The sequence below is a fragment of the Habropoda laboriosa genome, unplaced genomic scaffold (genome assembly GCF_001263275.1).
Source record: "Habropoda laboriosa isolate 0110345459 unplaced genomic scaffold, ASM126327v1 scaffold80, whole genome shotgun sequence".
NCBI classification, from domain to species: Eukaryota; Metazoa; Arthropoda; class Insecta; order Hymenoptera; family Apidae; genus Habropoda; species Habropoda laboriosa.
Genome location: NW_017100193.1, coordinates 107292 through 127714, shown reverse-complemented (window position 1 = coordinate 127714; position 20423 = coordinate 107292). Strand labels below are relative to the sequence as shown.

Here is a 20423-nt window from a genome sequence, read left to right as displayed (position 1 = left end):
GAATGGTGGACGCGTGGAAACGCGGCGCGTTTTCCGGCTTTCCGCGGCCACTTTTTATTCGGCGCATTAGAAATTTAAATCGACCCAGACCGTGCACAACGTGCGCCGCTGTACACGTCGAATTACGTAAGCCACCGATGCAGGCGGATGCTTAATATAGATTCGATAAATCATTCCATGGATCGTGTGTTCTACCTGGAACATAGGTATACATACATACATATCTTCCTTCCTATTTAATTTCACGGTTTTTCGGTACGGTCCGCCTAGTTTTCGCCGGTCGTTCAATCTGTCGACCGATATATCTCGGTTCGACGTTCGTTTTCTCGCTCGCTTCGATAGACCGTCGTAGATGGAGCGTAGCGCTATCAGAGAGTGATACCGGTATCAAAGTGGCAAGGCTGGCCACCTTGCCCCAATAAGCCCGAACAGGATATTCAATCCTGTCCCGTTGTCGGCACGGCTCGTTGTATATTGTCTGACGTGCGTACAGCCCGATTGCACAATCCGTGCCACGCTTATACACGACAAACTTGCGATATATTTACCTGTACACGGTTTTACGTGTACGCGCGCGCCTCGTAACCACTTGCCCGCGACGACGGCGTTGAGTTACTTGCTCGATCTCGCGGATGATTGGCGTTCCTCGTCCCCTACTCTTCAATATTTCGCCTATTTATACGACAAGAGTGACAACACAGGCTGCCCGCAAGTTTGTACTCATCTAGGCTCTGCGATCTTTTTCCGTAGCTCAGGTTTCCCGAAGTCTCCTCGAATCTCCGAGAATTTGGCTGTTCGGAAGGTCGAGATGGCTCGGTAGTAGCAGGGTACGCTTGAAATACAGGCCATGAGATGGCTAGAATTTAGGCTCCGTCAGGGAGGAAGCAAGCAGCCTAGTTACTAGGTGTCTGAGCAAGCTTGGGAGCGTTGTAAAGCGACTTAAATGCCACACACGGGCGGCGTAACACACCTGGATAGGAGCACACTCGTCCATTGCTCGGCTACGTGTCGCACACGAACGCGCACGTGCACGAACAAGGACGCACGTGTACTCCACGGGGCAAGAAGAGAGACAGAGAGGGTTCTGCGCGTCGGCGGTGGCGAAGTTTTGTCCAGTGACGTAATTAATGCACTGCCTCTCTGGACTTTCTCGCGTGTCTCCCGTTGGTCTCTCGCAGGATTCCACCTTGGAGTTTTCACCCCTGAGACGCTTTCACGAAAAACCAAGAGGAGAAGAAGAAAAGGCAGGTGATCGTGAACTACATACGGGGAATTCTCGTTTTGAGAAGCTCCTGTGTACGGGAGGATCTCGTTTCCAGGGGAAACAGCAGCCTCCGTACGCGCGAGCCTTTAACGAGTAAACGTTCACCTGAGCGCGGTGCATTAATATACAGCGATAATGACGCTCGTGAAGGAGGTGAAACGATTAACGGTCGATCGAAAGTAACGCCGAGCACTACTCGACGAGATCATTTTTTCTCGCAACATCGTCGTCGTCGCCACCGCGGCCGCCGCGCCGGAAAGAAGAGAAAAACGCCTCTAATTGGATCGAGCAATTTGTCACGATCGACGGCCGTGCCGGGAAATCATCGCGCTACAGCCGGCTACGATTTTCAATTACCGTTTGGGTGATCTTGTCGCTCACGTTAATCGCCTTCTACCTTGTAATAGCCGGTAAAACGACATTGCAATTTTCTGATAACGGGAATTGATTTTAATTCGAGCGCATAACGATTCTCGTTATCGTACCCAATGTCGCTACTCTCTCTCTCTCTCTCTCTCTTTCTCGCACTTTGGAGGTTCTCCATTTTCTAATCGACGCGACGCTTTTTCCTTCGAATCTTCCGCTTTCCTTCTACGAACAGTCTCGAGGTGTGCAAGAGGTGTTTGGCCATTCTTCGTTGACCACCCGGTACATCGGATACGCCCGGACGAAAGTACACGGCCGAGTGTGGGTGTGTGTAAGAGGTCCAGCCTTGCCTCGGACGGAGGCTGGGTGTGGCCGTGACTAAAAGTTCACTAGAGCACACTTAACACACTTAACACGCGGTTTCTCCCGGCCGATATGCAGGTACTCGCCGTGCCAGAATCGATTTTCACCCTTGACGATCCCCATTTTCCTTTGATCGAGCTCGCCGGATCGGACCCCTTCCCCTCGGCCAATTCCATCGAATATTCATATTTCGCCCGAGGCGATGCCATTTATCGCGTACAGCCTTCAGACTCATCGGTCGATCTTCAGCAAACTGTCTCCTACGCCGTATATAGGTGGTATATCCTTTCAGCCACGGCGAATCACATTTTTTCTCCATGCTCTCCACGTGGAATTCCGGATATAAATTCTCTCCTGCTGTCTCGCCGGTGTTGGAGTTCGAGGTCCCTTCTGAGCGAAAATTCGACGACGTTCCCGGTGCATAGCCGCGACGTCGATGACGACATTAGCTCGTTATCGATCACCGGCGATCTTTCGCATATCCGCGAGAAGTTGTACGTCCTCTCGTAGAGCGATTAATGGCCTTGTCTCGCGTCGTTTTTCACGCGGACGTCGTGGAAAGGAGTATTTTAATTTTCCAGCGGCGCGGCTAATGTTGGTCGAACGATAATCGAGAGCATTCGGCGGGTCCTTAATCGGCCGGCATTTCACTTGCAAATGTCCCCGCGGCAAATCGAACGAGAAAAGCAAGAGAAAAGGAAGGAAAGTGGAGGAGAAAGAGAGAGAGAAAAAAGTGTCACGAAGCATCCTCGCGTTACAGATTCCGTGGAACGAGCTGAATATTCAGCGCGAGCCGGCATTAACGATATCGTTAGCGTAAGAAACGACATCCGATCGGCGTGGCGGCTCGATCGGAGGATTTATTCGCCCTGGACGCGGCTCGTTAATTACAAAATTACAGAAATCAGTTAAGTCAATGGAATCGCGTAACATAGTGTTTGAGGCCGTGAAACGAGGAGGATGATGATGCCATTAAAGTGGCATCGGGCCTCCGTGAGCCTGTGGGGGACCACACACGCGTGTCTACACGTGTCTACACGCGAGCCGAGTGTATGGTAATCGGCTGCCCGGCCTGCCAGCCATCCTATCATACCGTATATTATCTAACTGCGGATTACGGCCGGCGAATCGCAATTATCCCGCGTCGCCTTGCGCCACGCCGTTTCAATAAGCCACCGTTTTGCGGGATCATTACCTCTTCGAGACGTTTCTCGAGCCCCCCGCCCCCGTTTCGAGAACGCTTTAACGCGTGTCCATTTTTCTCCTCCTTTTTCTTTCTTTCTTCGTTCTTTTTTTCTTTTTTTTTTTTGCAAGTCAACGAGCAGCGGGGACAGTGATCCGTTGGAATTTCACTTGGTAATCTAAGGTGGCCGCTGCTGTTGCAGCCGCCTCAGAATTCGCTCGATCTCAATATTCTAATTCTCCACATGCGAGGAAAACGGTATCTATTCAAATCGAACGACGTGTACGCGCCTCTGTGAATTTAAAAATAACACGCCAGTGGCGATGGGCGAACTGCAGGAAAGTAGAAAAGATCGTTGACGAATCTGGAAAGGAACTTCTCGAAACGAGAAGACGACGACGGGGACTCGAATATTCGTCGTTGGAATTTGAATTGCGCAAGCTTCACCTGCTCCACGAGGGAAAAGATCAAGGTGGAAGGAAGGTGGCTAGCTGCTGGGAGAATACGTGGAAATCCGTGTCGAACGAAGCTCGGTATTGAAAGATCGAGCCGTGGCGGAGATTTATGCCGCGTCGGGACCGTTTACTTGTAACGCCTTGAATTGTAGATGGCTATCCTTGCGGAAAGCCGCATGCGCGCCGCCGTGGAGGCTGAAATCGAGCCACCGACATTCTGTGTCACGCTGTTCGCGGAATTGCCACCTCTAAATCATCGCAATTCCAACTTTTCATACCGGTCGTGTAACGATCGGACACCGTGTCGGAGGATTCGTGGAGCAACCATCTCGGTATCGCCGCAATTCCAAATTTACGAACCGCCGATAGAACCGTACGGTTTCAAGTCTCGCAGTTTTCGTCGCAATTCCACCAAGTTGCCGAGCTTTCGGTGCAACGATCGAGGACGCTAGAATCTTTTCCGCGCGGGATTCGGCCAATTTGCAGGGTTATTTGTAGGCCTGGTTTCGCCGAAGCGCGGTAATTGCGAAGGAGGAATCGCGGTTGTAGGTTGGGGGAACGGGTCCATTGGCCGGGCGGCGGCCTCCAGCAGTTGAGCCGGAGTCATAAATCGAGTTTCGAGAGGTGAATCGCGACCACGGGACGCACGGACGCGTGCTTTATGCATTGTGCGCGCGTAGAAGGGGTGGCCCGCCATAATTCACCCTCCTCCTCCTTGCCCCGTGGGACTTTTGTTCCATGCGTCGCGTCGTCTCCACCTATGCCCGGTCTACCGCGTTATTCACCGGTTATTCCGTTGTAGAAGTCGCGACGAGAAAAGAGTATCGAATCTTGGGTAAATTAATTCACAGTTTAGTATGCGACCTTAATGCCCGTGTCCCATATAGAGGTGCACACGTGCGAATGGGATGCATTTGAACGCATCCTGGTGTAACTGGCGGCATTGTGGCGGGCCGGTCGATCGTGCCGGCGCCGCTTCCTGCTGGCGTAATAATTAACGAACGGACCGGCGGAGCTTTATGTTTGTTTAGGCAGCTGAACGAGCCGCGAACTCTCGCGCCATCTCGGGAAAACTATAATGAATCTCGTGTCACCTCGTTGAGTGCATAAAGAGCTGACCTTAATTGCGCCGCCGTCGCGGCCGTCGTCCCTTCTTTCGCAGCAATTCCTCCTGTCCCGCGGTTTCTTCATTCTAATTGGCGCTGCTCCGAATCACGGAAATCTTCGCGGTGCTGACTAATTTTCCAAAGATTCAAGGACTACCGGCGACGAAGTCGCCTGGAATTGTCCGGGCGTAAGGAATTGTCGGAATTGTCGTAACGGAGTTTCGCTGGAATTGCGTCAGGTTGGAGCGCAGATATCGATAAAGTAAAAATTCTGGAGGTTAGAGAATACAATGCGGAGGAATTTCAGGTGTAGGAGAGTGGAAAAAAAGGGGGGGAGAGAAAAGATCGTAATCGTTTCCCCGAGGTAGCGAGGAAAGCACGGCGCGGCGCTCTCCCAGGCTCACGTTATTAACCCATTGTCTGGCGCATGGTAGCAGTTAGAGGCAAGTGGAAGATGCAGTAATTTAAACGTCCTTTGATCCGCGAGAGTTGTTTTCAACTATCGCCCCGTAAATCATCTCGCGCTCCATAAAGCTGGCCGTGCTCTCCGCGTCCCCTCGCTCCGTCTCGCTCTCTCTACTCCAGTTCCCTCGCGCTCCCTCCGTCGAATAACAGGCCGCGATTTACGCTGCAATTTACACCCGAACCGTAACTGCGTATACCACAGCCTCATCCCGCAAAATACGCGCCACATACGTACGTGACACGCAATTCTCGAAAAAGGATCTTTGAACTCTCGAACTTTCGGGCGAAACTCTCCGTTTAAAGAGCGAGAGAGAGAGAGAAAGAGAGAGAGTACTTAACTGCGTATACCACAGCCTCATCCCGCAAAATACGCGCCACATACGTACGTGACACGCAATTCCCGAAAAAGGATCTTTGAACTCTCGAACTTTCGGGCGAAACTCTCCGTTTAAAGAGCGAGAGAGAGAGTACTCGAGCGCGGAGACGTGACAGGAAAGGAACGGAAAGACGAGAACGAGCTTCTGAACTGATTGCAATTAGTAGGTTCGCCGTTGGTATGAGAATTCCATACGACGCCAACTAATTACCGGTTGCTTTATTTCGTTGCTTCGACACGTACCGTTACGTCCCCGTGACTGCCCGCGTTTCTGCGCCGTAATTTCCCTTGCCAAAGCAAAGAGAGAGAGAGAGAGAGATTGAGCGAGATTCGCGAGAAAAGAAGCATCTCTTCCCTCGCAGGTTCGCGTCGATCAGCTGCTCTCCGTTGGTCAGACTCTCCGTCGATAAATCGTCGTGGCCTGGGAGACGAAAAATCGAAGGTATAATTGTTAGTTCCGCGTTGCGATCCAATTAATAATGGGACGCGAGAGAGGAGGCGAGGCGGATACGGTGTTCTCTTCGGACCGGTGTAATCAAGCGGTGCACAGCACGCGTAAGCCGGAAACCTGCTCGATGGCTTCTGGGTATCTATTTAATGATGTTACTCTGTGGCCGGTCGAGAAAAATCGCCACTACCGTACGCCGTGTACTCTTATAACCTTCATATACATACGGCAATTCCACGGAGCGGTGGACTCGGATAGGGAGGCGGCGGCGGCGGGGGGATTCTTCGCGTTCCTCCTTTTTCTCGTGGTTCTCTCGGTTCGTGTCGTTTAAACGGAACTGCGGAGTGTCGAAAAGAGGAGAAAAAACTCACGGCAGGGAGGAATAAAGGCGGAGGTGGCTCGGTGGCGTTGTCCCACGGGGCGACCCACCGTTCGACTTCTCCCCGCCTTATATATATAAACCGGCGATCCAGCACGCTTTGCTGCTCGTTTTGCTCGATTTCGATTGCGCCGGCCCAGAAGAAGCTGCTGAACACGCTGGAACATTGCTCGCAATTTAAATAAATTCACCGTGTCCCCGTTCTTACCCTTCCTCTCTTTCACTCCTCGCTCCCTAGCCCCTACCCCTCTCGGTCCTTCGCCGTCTCTCGCCTCTTCTGTTTCTTTCTTCGAGCTCTCTGGTTTTCGAGTCTGCAAGGCGACCATCTTGAGTGGAAACTTTCACGAAACGTGGAATTGTCGCGTGTCGGCGATAAAGTTCTTGCTAGATCGCCGACCGTTCGATCGCAGGGAAAGTGAAGTTGTTAATGGTGGAATTGCGGGTGGAAGGAACGACGTAGGACGAAAGTTCTTTCCACCGTGGATTCCCCTGACCTCTAGGAGGTAGGAGTTCCTAGGCAATTCCAAGGTGGAAACCACGATGACGAATTAAGGCTGGTCGGTGGTCGGAGTGATTAGAAAGGCAGAGAGTCGGGTCTTTGCGGCGTGGCCAGGCTACGTCACGGCGCGTGTGTGTGTATGTGCGGGCGCGCTCGCGTGTGCCTGCTCGCGGTGAAAATCGTTTGCCACGTCGATCCGCGCGCGTGTTCTGCGTGGCGCGTCGAGCGGATGGAAGATGAGTGAAAGGTTGCCTGGCCGGACCAAGGTCTGTTCAATGTCTCATCCCGGCTTCTCCGGAATAGCAACGAGCCGTAGAAAACGGCGTGGCATTAAACGAGCCCTGGCCAGAAAATACTGGCTGGCTCGCAATAACGATAAATCCCCTCGTTCCATCGTGCTGGATTTATTCGGTTAGGAGAACTAATTAAGGAATTAATTGAATCCTGTGCGATCTCGAGAAATTTTCCACCTATATCTTTGCTCTATTTTCACCACCGGATCAACTGTGTCCGCATGTTCCTTCGTTCGTTTTGCCGAACGGGGATGGCCAGACGAAGGGGTGGCCACCTTGCCGCGGTTTTACGAAGATAGAATCCGTCGGTTGGGATGGTCACCTGCGTGACACCGGAGCCGAGCGCATTCGTCTTAGCCGACTTATTGAACGTCGGGTTGTGCACGCGTGTCCGCGTAACTAGGCTGTTTATCATATAGATTGGCCGGCTAGCGCACGCCACACGCTCCCGCAACTCCCTCCTGTTGCGCTGTCGATACATGAGAACCCGTGACGCGGTTCGTGGAACGCGTGCACACGCTCTCCCTGGATCGATTTCAACGGCGAGATCGAACGTACAGCGCGTGGAACTTCCTCGAACGAAAGAAACTGTCCCGGTTGTGGAAAAGCTTGTTCTTCCTCCGAAGTGTCGTCGTGTATTATGGGGCGGCGGCGGGGTGCTGGGGGGATTCATTAATATTAATCGAACGAATCTGACCGCGTTCACGTGGCTGGCAACAGCCACGATTTTCACACGACCTCGTCAAGGCAGCAGCTATATACATATATATGATAGTTTTGGAGGTGGACAAAAAAAAAAGAGAAAAGGGGAGAAGAGGAGTGTAGGTTGGAAAAAGTCCTGTTGCACGAATCCTCGCGCCAGGCTTGTATCCTTCTCTGTGGGCCCGGCGAGCTCGAGACGGAGGAGCGGAAAACGCGATAGGACGGGCCAGGGGCGAGGCACGGGGTCGGAGGGAGCGAGGTAGACAAAAGGGGAAGGAGAAGGTGCACCGAGAGCGGGTCGAGCGCGCTAGTGTTAGGAATGTGGTACCACTGCTTGTCACAGTCACAAGCGCGCAGGCTGCACGGTACCACCGGTACATTATAATATGCGCGGCTGCGGTTGCATATAAGTGCAGTAGGCGTACGACGCCTGGTGTGTGCGCTCGTCTATATATCGAACGGTTTGCCCGAACGCTGGCCACGTAGTCTCGAGTTGGCTGGCTCGCAGGCAACGATGTACGATAATTGGCCCTGGTATAACAGGTTTCGCGGGGGCTCTCGGATCGGCCAGGATTTCGGGAAACTCCTTTTGACGGGAGTATTCTTTTTCGAAATATATAAAGCTATACACATAAAAAGATATATATTTTATATATATATATATAAAAAGTGAGAGAGAGTATGCAGACACAATGTTTCCTCGGTTGAAATCACCGGGCATAAATTATCGCGTATATCAGCGCGGCGTGCAGGTAGGATCGGAAACGCAATTAAAATAAAATCAGGGCCCCGGTCGCGCCGCTCTGCTCCGGCTCGCCGCGAGGGAACCGCGCGTCGAATCGATGCCCCTCCCATTGTTTTCAAAGAGAATTGCTGTAAATCGGAGGATTACCAGGCCGGGGAGATCGAGACTTTTCCGGCCGGTCCGTACGAGTACGAGTAAACGATCGTTTTACGAGCGTAGCCCCGATAACGATCTCCGTGTATCCTTGACTAAAACGTGACTAGAAGCGGAGGGAGTGCGCCGATACAACCTCGATACAAACATTGTTCTCTCATCGGGATACAAATTGCTCGTATGCCGATGCAGCTTCGCTCTCCCTGCTTGGGGGGGATGAATAAATAAAATGCTCTCGTTCCTTCCACCATTCTCAATTCTCTCTCTCTCTCTCTCTCGAGCCTAATCGAACAGACGACACACGTGGAGACACTTCCTAATCGTTCGTCCAAGAAATTCCGTGCAATTTCGAAGCGATCGCTCTCGTCGTGAGTGTACAAGTAGAGAAGAGTTAGAAGAGGAAAGGGAAGTGAAGCTGCCGACACAGATAGAGGTACTCGCCGCGCAAGATGCGTCTGTCAGGCTATTAAGCGTTATTAATTAACCCGATACGGTGATTAACGAGCTCACAGTGCTCCTTTTATCGTGGATCCACCGAATCGCGAGGCTGTTCGCGGAATCGTCGTCGAAGGGTTAGGATAGAGGGGCTGAGGGAGATAGGAGGCCGAGCCGTCGGAAGATTTATCGAGGCGCGAGTGTAACGGTGCGCGACGGGTGTATCGATCGAGAGTGACACGCGCGGCGGCGGCTTGGGCCCCGATTCGATGACCGGCTATTATGCAAGCGGTTCCGAGAAATCGAGGAAGGGCTCCGTCCGGAGGAGAGTCACTCGGATACTGGAGCAGAGCCGAGGGAACAGTAATAATTACTCCCGCGCCGTCTGTCACGGCCGATCGATAACTCGCTGGCAATTAACTTTGAAAAATCGTCCCGAGTCACGTACGATCCGGTTTCCGAAGGATCTCACACACCGCCCTCCCGCTCTCCTCTTTTTCTCCGCGATCCTACCGGCGTAGATTAGATCCTCCTGCGGATGATCGAGCTCGTGCGGTAAAAGGGCGAGTCCTGGATCGATCTGGCTCCACGGGGCAAAGTCTTCTTCTTCTTCTTCAAATCCGAGGAATTATTAATCGCAGAAGAGGAGAAAGAAGAAGAGGAAGAAGAAGATGGGCAAGACGAAGTAGAAATCGTGGAATTGCCGAGTGTAGTAGGAGTGTCTGTGAATCGAAGGGCACCGATTGGCCGTGTAATTGCCGTGACAGAGGGGTGGGGACAACCGGTTACCGGCGTGGACACTGACGGATATGACATTTCTGAAGTTCGTGGCCATCTACGTTTTCTCTCCTCTCGTTCGTTTTGCCCCCGGTGGCCCGTCCCTCTCTCTCTCTCTCTCTTTCTATATCCTCCTTTTATTTCGATTCGATTTTTCTGCCGGTCTTGTTCCCTTATTATCTCGTTTTGCTCGTCTCCAGGCCCAGCCACGTCAGTTTGTCTCTCCTTCTGGCCGCTGCTCCTCGACTGTTTCCCTCCGACCCTCCCGTGCTCCCTGCGGCCTGAGAGCTGGTCCCTCTCTGGAGTCGTGCTTTTATTTCCTGTCGAGCTTCTTGCCGCCCCTTTTTCCTTCGGCTCCTCTTTCGCATCCTTCGTGTCGCTCTCGCGTCACTCTCCAAATTGAACACATCCAGCATTCCTCCCTCTCTTACTCTCTCTCCTACTTCTTTTGCTTTCTTATTAATTTCTGATCGAACAGTGAAAACGGAAGAACCGAAAGGTTATAGAGCCTGATGGTTCAGCCTCGTTTAATAACCATTAGAGGGGGAGAGAGGGAGAAGGAGGACTCCGAGGCGACTGTACATCCCCGAAGGTGAAAGGCTGACCGAGGGTGCGAAAGATCTAGAGCAGATAGGGGCCTCTATATTGATGAGCTGGCTCTCCGTGTATTGATTCCTCGGTGGGGGCCCCGCAGACCCCTTTTGCTACACGCCAGCTCCTGATAAGATCCAGCAGATAAGCCATGATTACACACCGCTCTCCCCAGGACAGAGTAAACAGTCTTCCACGTTGATGGTTGCTTCGTTTCCCTCGATTCTTCCTACCCTGACACTACCTCAGGCGGAATCTCTAATAAGCACACGACTAGCGGGGATCCTAGGCGGGGAATTACATGGGAGTTGTCGAGCTGCCAGTTTTTCACTGTTCTCTCCAGGAAAGAAGGACATGCTTGGTACATTGTACAGAGGGACAAAGGAGACCGTTTCAAGGACTCTCTCTATCTGTCTATCTATCTCTCTTTCTAAAGAGCGAGCGAGAAAGAGAAACAGGAAGACCCGCGGGGAAAAACAGTTGCGAGGACATTTTATATTCGTGGACGCACGCGAGTTCGAGAGCTCGAAGCATTGTGACCAAGTTTTCGCTCAAACTGCTTTCAATCGGTTTTCCATTAGGGAATCCCTTCTGCTTCCTTTCTGGCTACCGACAATGGCCCGGCAACCGGGGGTTAAGTGGCCGGTGAATGGGGCAGAGAGAGGAAGTTCGATCACGAGGAATCGGTAACTGTCCCTATGGCGAAGTGTTTGCCAATGGGGAACAGGTGTAGGGTTCACGTTTCCAGGGTACCAGGGGATTAGGGGCCCGATTTCACGCGATCCTGGCCCCCCGTTTCTGGCTTCTTGATTCTGCAATTTTATTCAGCCTCTTCGATCCTTCTTGATCCTCCGCGGCAAATTCCCAAACTATTATCAGTTATACATCTTATGTCGTGTTTCACATTCGACAGAGACTCTTGTTTTATGCCGCGAGTCTCTGAATTGCTCGATCTCAGCAGCTGGAACGATCCTCGAAGTCCTACCTCTGTGAAATTGAAATTTTTTAGCTAAGGTCGAGCAATCGTTAGAGGAGAAAACTGGCGATCCGATCGAAGGAGCCAGAATAACGAGCGCGTAACAGGTGTGATATCTGTGTGTTTTCTTTTCCAAAACTGTCGCTGCAGAGCGCGGCGAGGCGGGCGGGCACCAGCTGCGCCAACTGCAAGACCGCGACCACCACGCTCTGGCGGAGGAACCAGGCCGGGGAGCCAGTCTGCAACGCGTGCGGCCTCTACTACAAGCTGCACAACGTAAGTAATCGATCATACATTCCCCCTGTTACCCGCCACGATAACTAATGAACCGTTCCGATCGGACTTCTCGGGCTCCAAGACGCTTCGGCAACCGTATATACTTCTCCAACTTTTATACGGACTTCCGTTTTCCAATGAACGTTTCCAAACCAGTAATAATAGTACCCTCTCGAGGAGGCACACAGGAAAAGAGATTCGTGTGTCATTGGATACAATGTTTCTCGTGAGGGGAATATGCTAGGAGAGCCGACAAAGGACACCGTGATCCAGCCAGATCTTGGCAAATAGCAGAGGCAAAAGGTCGTTCTTTTTGGCCACCGTCGAAGCCACCGATCCACCGTAACGCAATATCGGATTGCTATTGTCGCCGTGCTCACGGAGAAAGAGAGAGGTCCATTGTTAGCCCGTGGAACCTAATTCCTTGATCTGGGGACAGGAGATTCTTAGTTACGCTTTGGATACCAATGAAACTCGCAGGATGTGTGTACACGTAGTTCTGTTGGCTCGCTTCGAAGAGGGGAAACGATCGTGTCGTTCGAAATGCTCGGCTTCGAGATTAGTACCAGCTTTAACTTGACTGACGTGTACTCTATTCGGAGTATCCAAATTTTTCTGGCTAGTCTTGCAGCCTGTCTATAGGATTCGTTTAAAAGTAAAATCTCCGACGTAGCAGAATACTCCAGTCTCTCTTCTAAACTACATTTCAGCCCAGGTTTGTTCTCTGCTAGGTAGATACAGCGAGGTATAGGTATAGTTCGCGGAGGGAAGAGTTTATGGTAGGAGGGAACGGTGAGTTTTCGTGTGAAATTCGCTGAGTCGGTGATAGGGTGGCCACTCGAGAGGCGCTTCTCTGTTGGAGCGTGCTCAACGGCGTGTGACACAGGAAGCAGCCAGCTAGACAAAGGGAGGAGGGAAAACGGACGTCCTGCGTGTCGAGTTTTTCTCGGGAACTTGCGCGTATTTCACGCCAAGACCCCTGGGGGGCTTCCGCCTCGCGGAAATCTTTGCCTGCCTCCTCCTTGCTAATTCCTCGCTCGGAAGGATGGCTTCCTTAATGCGCTCCGTAGGAAAGTGTAATTGAAACAAAAACCAGCCGAAAACGTATTATACAGCGTACGTTTAAATAGCTTGGAGAGAAATTTTGCAAAAAGGGAGAAACCTGTAAGAAACGATCCTGACTGGTGTTCAAGGAGCGCGTATATAATACGATATATCCACGATCACGCGATAAGGACTCGTCTGGAGCGTCCGCTAATTGGCCCGCGATGACACAATGAGTCCCACTGTGTTCGCCCCACCCTCGAGTATGCACGCGTCGCGGGGCAAATGGTCCGTCCGAATTTACGCGGCTTTTTATCTCTCCTTTTCATCTGGCTCACTCACCGCAACAGAGAGCCCTCTCTTTTCCATCTCTCTAGGACAGCCCTGTGTGTACACGGTATTCCACGTAGGCCCAGATACGCGATCTATTAAACTGGCGACAAGTTGGCCAAGCTTAATTCGCGTGTTTTCTCGTGACGTTTATCTGGCTGGATCTGAGGGGAGGGCGAGGGAGGCTGCATCCTCGCGCTGGTTAATGCCGAGTATAAAGGCCTGGGCCAGACACGTTTCCTGGTAATCATTAATTAAGCGTACGGCCGCCCTTCCGCTGCCTAGCGACATGGGACGCCGTGCTACGTGCTTCATGGGGTAGGGGGAATGAATTCGGGTAGCTTTACGATAGGCTATGCTCGTTCTTCAACCCGAAATTTTTCTTTTTTCTTCCTTTCTTTCTTTCTCGGAAGCTTCGAGGTAGAGAAAAAATGTCGTTAGGTAGCGATACGAAGAAAATTGTAACACTTGGCAAACGGGTGTGTACAATGCAGCAGGTATCGCAGTTGCAAATGGGTTAACAGGAGTCGAGTTTATTCTTGAAGGAAGAAAGAGAGAGAAATAGTTGATGGTTTTCTCGTGAGAGTATAGGGGTGTACACTGTACAGGATGGGATATAGGCGAGTGTCTTGGGTGACGTTAAGCCGACACGAGCATGCCAGCCCGGAATAGTCGATGGCCGAACAATCGGACGGCAGGGATTAGCCGGGGTCCGTGCACTCCTCAAGGTTCCCCCGATCGAGAATTCGATGGAACGTAATGGAATCTACCTGTGCTCGAAATGGCAGTCATCTGTGCTGCAACTAAACCTCCTAGCTCCAAGTCTCACCGATCGTTCCTCGAGGAATTCAACGAAATCGTCGTTCGTCCGCAGAGAAGAAGATCGCATTATACAGAACTGAAGAATAATTTACAACAACGAAGAAAATTCTTTGAAATGAAAGAACGCAGAGGGCATACAACGCGTGTAGAATTCATGAACCTTGAGAAGTCTAGTGCATGAACCTTTCGTGTACCAGGACCTCGGTCACGCTTCGAACACGAACAGCGTGGAGCAACAACGGAGCAAACGAAAGATTCCGGATGTTGGACGAGTCGAAATCGTATCGCGGGAGAGAGGAGAAGAATCGACGGCTACCAAGTATGTAAGTCGTCCAGGGCGCGAGAGATCAATCATCTGGAGAGCAGCGTCGTCCGGCAGTTTCTCTTGTACCTGCCACCAGGGTATACGGCCGTTCCCCGGGTCTTGTCCCGAGATTCGAGATAGACGCCGGCCCGCGGAGAGGGAGAGAGAGAGAGAGAGAGAGCGAGAAAGAGAGAATGGGAGAGGAGAGAGAGAGAGAGAGAGAGTGAGAGAGGCAGAGGGAGCGAAAGGGACGCGGAACGACAGATCTGGCGTCGTTAAGATAGAGCGCCGCGATAGCGGCCGTCCGTGGACGGTCGCGCGCGACAGACCTAGTCGAAAATACACGGATTATTCGTGCTCTCGGCGCCGTGGCTACCGGCTGCTCGAAATATGCTAATCGACGCTCGAAATCCTCGCCTGCCTGCGAACTCTCCCCGCAGGGTCACTCGTAGGGTCGCGCAACAGAAATTCCTCGAGCCAGAGGAGGACCAGCCTATGAGAAAAAGCTGCTTCTATACGTTGAAAACATTGGCTGTCTCGGGGGGTGTTGAAGAATGTTGGCGAGAATCAGGTCTGATCCTTGGATCCTTGTAAATCTTGCCCCGAGATGTGTAACTATCGACGCGAAATCAATTTTCCATCTCGTTACCGTCACGTGAAGCGCACACCGCGAACGAAGGAGAGAAGTTATTCACCTGGAGAGGAGCAAGAAGGTTGGGTACGCGGAGATTTCCGAAGAAAGGAGGCAGATTTAAATTTGAAATGGAAAAGCGACGGGAATAGCCTTTGGTAGAGGGATCTCGAACAGAGGACCGCTGTCTTTCCCGATACGGATCTCGATTTTATCGTCGCGGCTCGAAGATGACGCTGGATGTATATGCGTGTGGCCCGACCGATTGACCGATAAGAGGGAGAGAGGCAATTTTGGAGCGACGCGGGGCCGATCGAAGGTGTTCTCACACGTGCTTTTAATTCGACGCGCGATTTCAGGATAAATCAGCTGCGGTATGGGAGGGGGGAGAGACAGAGAGAGAGAGATTTGTTTGTCGAGCGAGGAAGTTGTAAAATCGCTTGCAAAGAGCCGCCAATTGATATGCCCCCGACGAACCGGCTACGAGACATTCCTGCGCGCGAGTAGCCGCCTTCTGCGAACGTTTTAGCCGAGTTCTGAGATGGGGATCGAACACAACACACTTTTCAATCAGCCTTTCGTGTAGATACCTTCTTCTATTTTAATATCGCGAAAGCTATTCTACAGGTTCTATTTCAATCTTGAATCTTCTACGCGCGATTCTTCTTCGTCGGCAGACTCGTGTTTCGACGTTTGTCAATTTCTCGAACAGCGTCCGATCGTGAGAGAGTAGGTTTAACAATTTTGTCGTACTTTCGACGGTAGGGGGGGATCGAAAGGAGGAGAATTGGGAGGAAATTCGCAGGAAGGTAGATGTCCAATCTTTCATTCATTGACCCCACCCGGTGCATGGGTTCGTGGCGCGATTTCGTATGCGATCGGTGTGCGGTTGCATCGTGTGTGACCACATCAATCTGCATTCGAATCTCTGCGGCCCTCTCCTCTCTCTCTCTCTCTCTCTCTTTTGTTTGCACCTCGCGAGCACGGTTTCGTCGCTCGGTTCCTATTAAAGCCGCTCGTATTGTATTCAAATCGGTTCGAGCTTTCTTTCGTATCTTCCTCCCCCTTGTGCTTCTGCTGCCGCTTCCTCCCCCCCCCCTCCCGCTCATTAAGCTCCATCCGTCCGCTAAGCAAAATACCGAAGCTTACAATTATTCTTTCCATTCTAACCACGGATTACCGTGTGCAACCTAGCGATTCGTCGCTTCAATTTCAAACTGGACCTTAACGCGTACAGAAATATCCTTCTCCACTTTAGATGACAGCTGTGTAGGCTACATTTCAATTTCCTTCCTCGGATAAAAATAAATCCGAGAGTTCTTCTCATCGAAATGCAACCGATGAAGATCCTAGGGTAAAGCCTAACGTTTAATTCTACCCATTCCAATTCCACTCTAGTACGGTTAATTTACATGAGAATAGCCCGTAGAGCAACGATCCAATTCCCTACATTTTTCTCGTCCAAATGCCAATGCGGAGATACGTCGCCGAGTAGAAGCGAAAGAGAGCGTGTCGCAGAGGGGATCCAGGGTAATTCGGCAAATTCGAGCAATTGCGTAATTCCGAAAAGAGTCGTTGACCGTCTGGCTTGGGTGGCAGGGGGGCGGACGGGGGAGGATGATGGCTCGGCCGCCACCTCCAGAGGCCTCGGTTCGCGCATCCCGCAATACCAGGAACCTTTTCCTTAAGTTGGCAGTTGCGTCACGTCGCGGCAACTACAAAGCGCGTTTCTCCGCCTCCCCCTCGCCGGCATTTCCTCCTCCGCCGCCGCCGCCGCCGCCGCCGCCACCGATGCACAGCACACCACACTTGCATACCTAGTTATTTCGTACTTAAGCATTGCACGCGGCGAGCATCCGCGCGCGTAAGCACACGCACGCATAATTGGTCCTGATGCGCGACCGCAGCGAAAATGTGGCGCTTCTATTCTCTCTGCTTTCGACCATCGATGCACTCTCATTTTGAACCTCTTTCGCAGTTGGATCGAGAAGAGGTAACGTTTCGTACGATTAAATTCGTGAGTAAATTCGTGGGACGATGTTTGACGTCTTTCGTTCGACGTGTCGACGTGGTTATGCGGTAATTGCGAAAACACAGAATTAGGATAGCGTCGGTTAGGGTAAGCGGGATGTATCGTTGAGACAGACGAAGACGTGGGACACATCGAGGAGATAGGATAATTATGTGTTCGCGAGGAGTATCGAAGCGTCTTGGTGCGGTTGGAATCCCGCGATAGATTCTAACCGATCGACTCAACGAATTGTTGGCTGGGACTCTTGCAGGTGAACCGGCCGCTGACGATGAAGAAGGAGGGCATTCAGACGAGGAACAGGAAGCTGTCGTCGAAGAGCAAGAAGAAGAAGGCAGGCGGCTGCCTGGGCCTCGGCGGCGTCATGGGCGATATGATCAAGGCCAGTGGTCACCTCGATCTCGACAACAAGCCCTTCCACTCTGGCTTCGGCTCGCCCATGAGTAAGTACCCCTCTTTCACACACCATATACGACCTCACCAATCCCATAAACCTTCTTTCCTTATTGCATCTTCATTTTCTCCTGTAATCGGTCACTTAGAGAAATATACTTTTTGGCTTGGAATTTTTCCGCGTTTAAATACCGTTTTAACGGAAATATCGAGATTCGGTGTTTTTCTTCGATTACAAAATGTTCCCCGGTTGATTAATTCCAAGCTGACAGAGTGAACTCATTTCCAAGACGATATACCTACAAGTTCCACCTATCAGAGTCTAGACTCTAGGATAGAATGTTCTCCAAGTCTCTTTGAGTATCTCTGTAAAAAGGAAGAGGAAATGAAAGGGAGGGGTTTGAATGGTGTATTGCAGGCACGTCGCAGCATCACCACACGATGCACCCTGCGATGCAGCACTACATGTACCACACGGGGGTTGGAGTGGCCGGTGGATTGCACCAGGGGTTCGCGCCTCCGGCACCGCCGCCGATCCACCCGCATTCTCACTCGCATTCCCACTCCCACCACATGACCAGCCTTCAGGGTCTCCAGCTGGCCGCCACGACGAACGCGATGGTGAGTTCTCTTTTCTCATTTTCCACGGATAATCCATGCGTTAACACGTTGACTGTACCGCTGGCGATTTAGTTTATTTCGTTTAATGCACAGGGTGAGTCACATCGTCCATCCTGAATAACTTCGAATTTCTTCTCTTAAATACGATGTAATTTGTACACCGGGTGGGTCACGTGAAACAGGCCACCTAAGTATTTTTTTTTAGCTATGATGGTACAAGAAAATTTTGGACATGATTTAAAACGGTGCCAAAGGGTGAATAAGATGAAAGAAAAGTTTTATGCTTTTTTTTAATTACACGAACTTGGATTTTTAAATTTTAAACCAAATGTGAAACTTCCTTTCATTTTTTTTTTTCTTTTTTTTTTGAGAGCAAGAGCAGGAAAATTGTTTTTTGAAACTATTGAAATTACGTATAAAAATTTTGCCGCACCAGAGAAGATAATTAGGTGGCCTACCCTGTATAAAACAGTTTTCCGTGGAAAACGTATTTTAAAAATTCTTCGAGGTGGACAAATTATGTGACTCCTCTAATATTAAATCTAACGATTTTGGGGATAAAATCTTTTTTGCTAGGTTTGTTCTTGGAAGCTTGTAAATCGCTTTAAATTCAGAACAAATTCGAAACGTTCACCACAATCTTATCTTTCTATTCTATCATTCTACTTTCTTCAGCTATAATTTCACGAAGGTATCTACAGTACCGACCGAAAATTTCGGATCAATTTACTGTGTCTAATTCTTGGTAAATTTGAAATCGACGTTGTGGAGATAATTTACTTCGTATCTATCGATCAGAGTGACAAAAAAACTTCGTTAAAAATGATTAAAGTTGTCACCATTTTCCTCGAAATAGTTGTGTAATTTACAGTGCACAGTGGTCTCAATTTACTTACGACAAATCAATTCTCAATTCCTCCTTTTTCTACACTTTCCTTGCTGGAGAAAATTTCTCTCACACTGCTCTTTCAGCCTACAAGTTTCATTCTTTTCCATTGATTAACTGTACGAATAGTCAACGTGTTAATCCTGAATCAGCGCGAGCCCGTGCATTCGGCGAATTTCAGCGCGGGAGAAACTGGAACGAGGAGATCGATCGATCGTTCTGTTTGTCTGGTTTCAGACCGGCTGGCGATCGGAGTACACATGAATCGCGAGTGACCACCAGCTCAGGACGCAGCCCACCACTCTCGTTCTAGCGTAATAGAGAAACTCTCTCTCTCTCTCTCTCTCTCTCTCTCTCTCTCTCTCTCTCTCTGTCTCTCCCCCCTCTCTCTCTCTCTTTCTCCTCTCTTTCTCTCCCTCTCTCTCTTTCTCTCTCTGTGCACTTACGCGACGAATCACGAGAGAGGTGAACGGGAAAAGAAAAAGTCGAATAAACACTTTTTACTATTAGCCCCTTCGCGTCCCTGTAAATATGTATAAAAAGAATAAAGTAAAATTTCCACAAGGCAGGGCCGTAAGTGGCCGGGCCCCAAGTACAAAACGAAGTCATCTAGCTTCTGCTAATCGAGTCTGATCGTAGACATGCTCTGTACATAGAATAATTATCGAGGTGCGTGCGTAAATGCGGTGTGTGTGCGCGAGCGTGTGTGTGTGCGTGTGCGTGTGTGTTTGGCTTCGAAGACTGATGGACGACGGGAGAGCGAATAATTTTTTAATTTATTCCTGGGCGAGAAGGGAGGGAAAATTGGCGGGAAGGGTATGAAACCCCCCTCCACCCCTTGGAAACGGAAAAGCAAATTAGGAATCGGTCTTCGTGGGCCATGCTAGCTGCGTGTAATCAGAGAGACATCGTGCAATTTTTTCAAATCGTTTTATTAGACAATTCTATCGCGTGTCCAATATCGTTGGACGTCGATTTGTCCGATTCTTCCACCGCGAGAGGGAAACCATTTCTTCCTTTACATTTCTTCTTCGTTTGTAGCTTCGTTGCGAACCAAGAATGAGAGAGCACATTTCGTTCACTTGTCACGACGTACGCGTGAAAAATCGACGTCCAATCGTTCGGTGTGCGCGCGTCGTGTGTCAGTAGAGAGCAATATAGTGCAGCACGTTAGCGAGTAAAGTGACGAAAAAAAAGGGGGAAAGAGAAACAGAAAAGTTTGGAAAAGGTAAACGAACGAACGGGGCGAGCGAACGAATGAACGAACGGGAACGAACGAGGAGAATCTCCGGTGACGCAGCCGATCGAGAAAAAACCAAATACATAATAATTCGCGGCGCGGCGTGGCGCGGAGCGGCGGGACAATGCACGAGCGGAAAATGGTAGAAAACGAGGGAAACGGAGGGAAAAAGGAACGCAAAAGAAGAGCGCGGTGTAAATTTTGTATCTTCGAGAAGTTGTGTACCGTTATATCATTGTAATAAAAAGAAAAAAAAAGAAGAAAAAAAACC

At 50.5% G+C, this 20423-nt stretch overlaps 1 protein-coding gene across 1 annotated transcript in view; it reads left to right on the top strand.

Moving 5' to 3' along the window:
* Positions 1-19297, top strand: part of LOC108570181 (GATA-binding factor C-like) — a 38847-nt gene extending 19550 nt beyond the window's left edge. Inside the window, exons 4-7 of the mRNA XM_017931982.1 lie at positions 11714-11852; positions 17266-17455; positions 17824-18026; positions 19150-19297. Coding sequence (XP_017787471.1) covers positions 11714-11852; positions 17266-17455; positions 17824-18026; positions 19150-19176 — 559 coding nt within the window. The 3' untranslated portion in view covers positions 19177-19297. The remainder of the gene's footprint in view (positions 1-11713; positions 11853-17265; positions 17456-17823; positions 18027-19149) is intronic.
* Positions 19298-20423: the final 1126 nt, after the last annotated feature.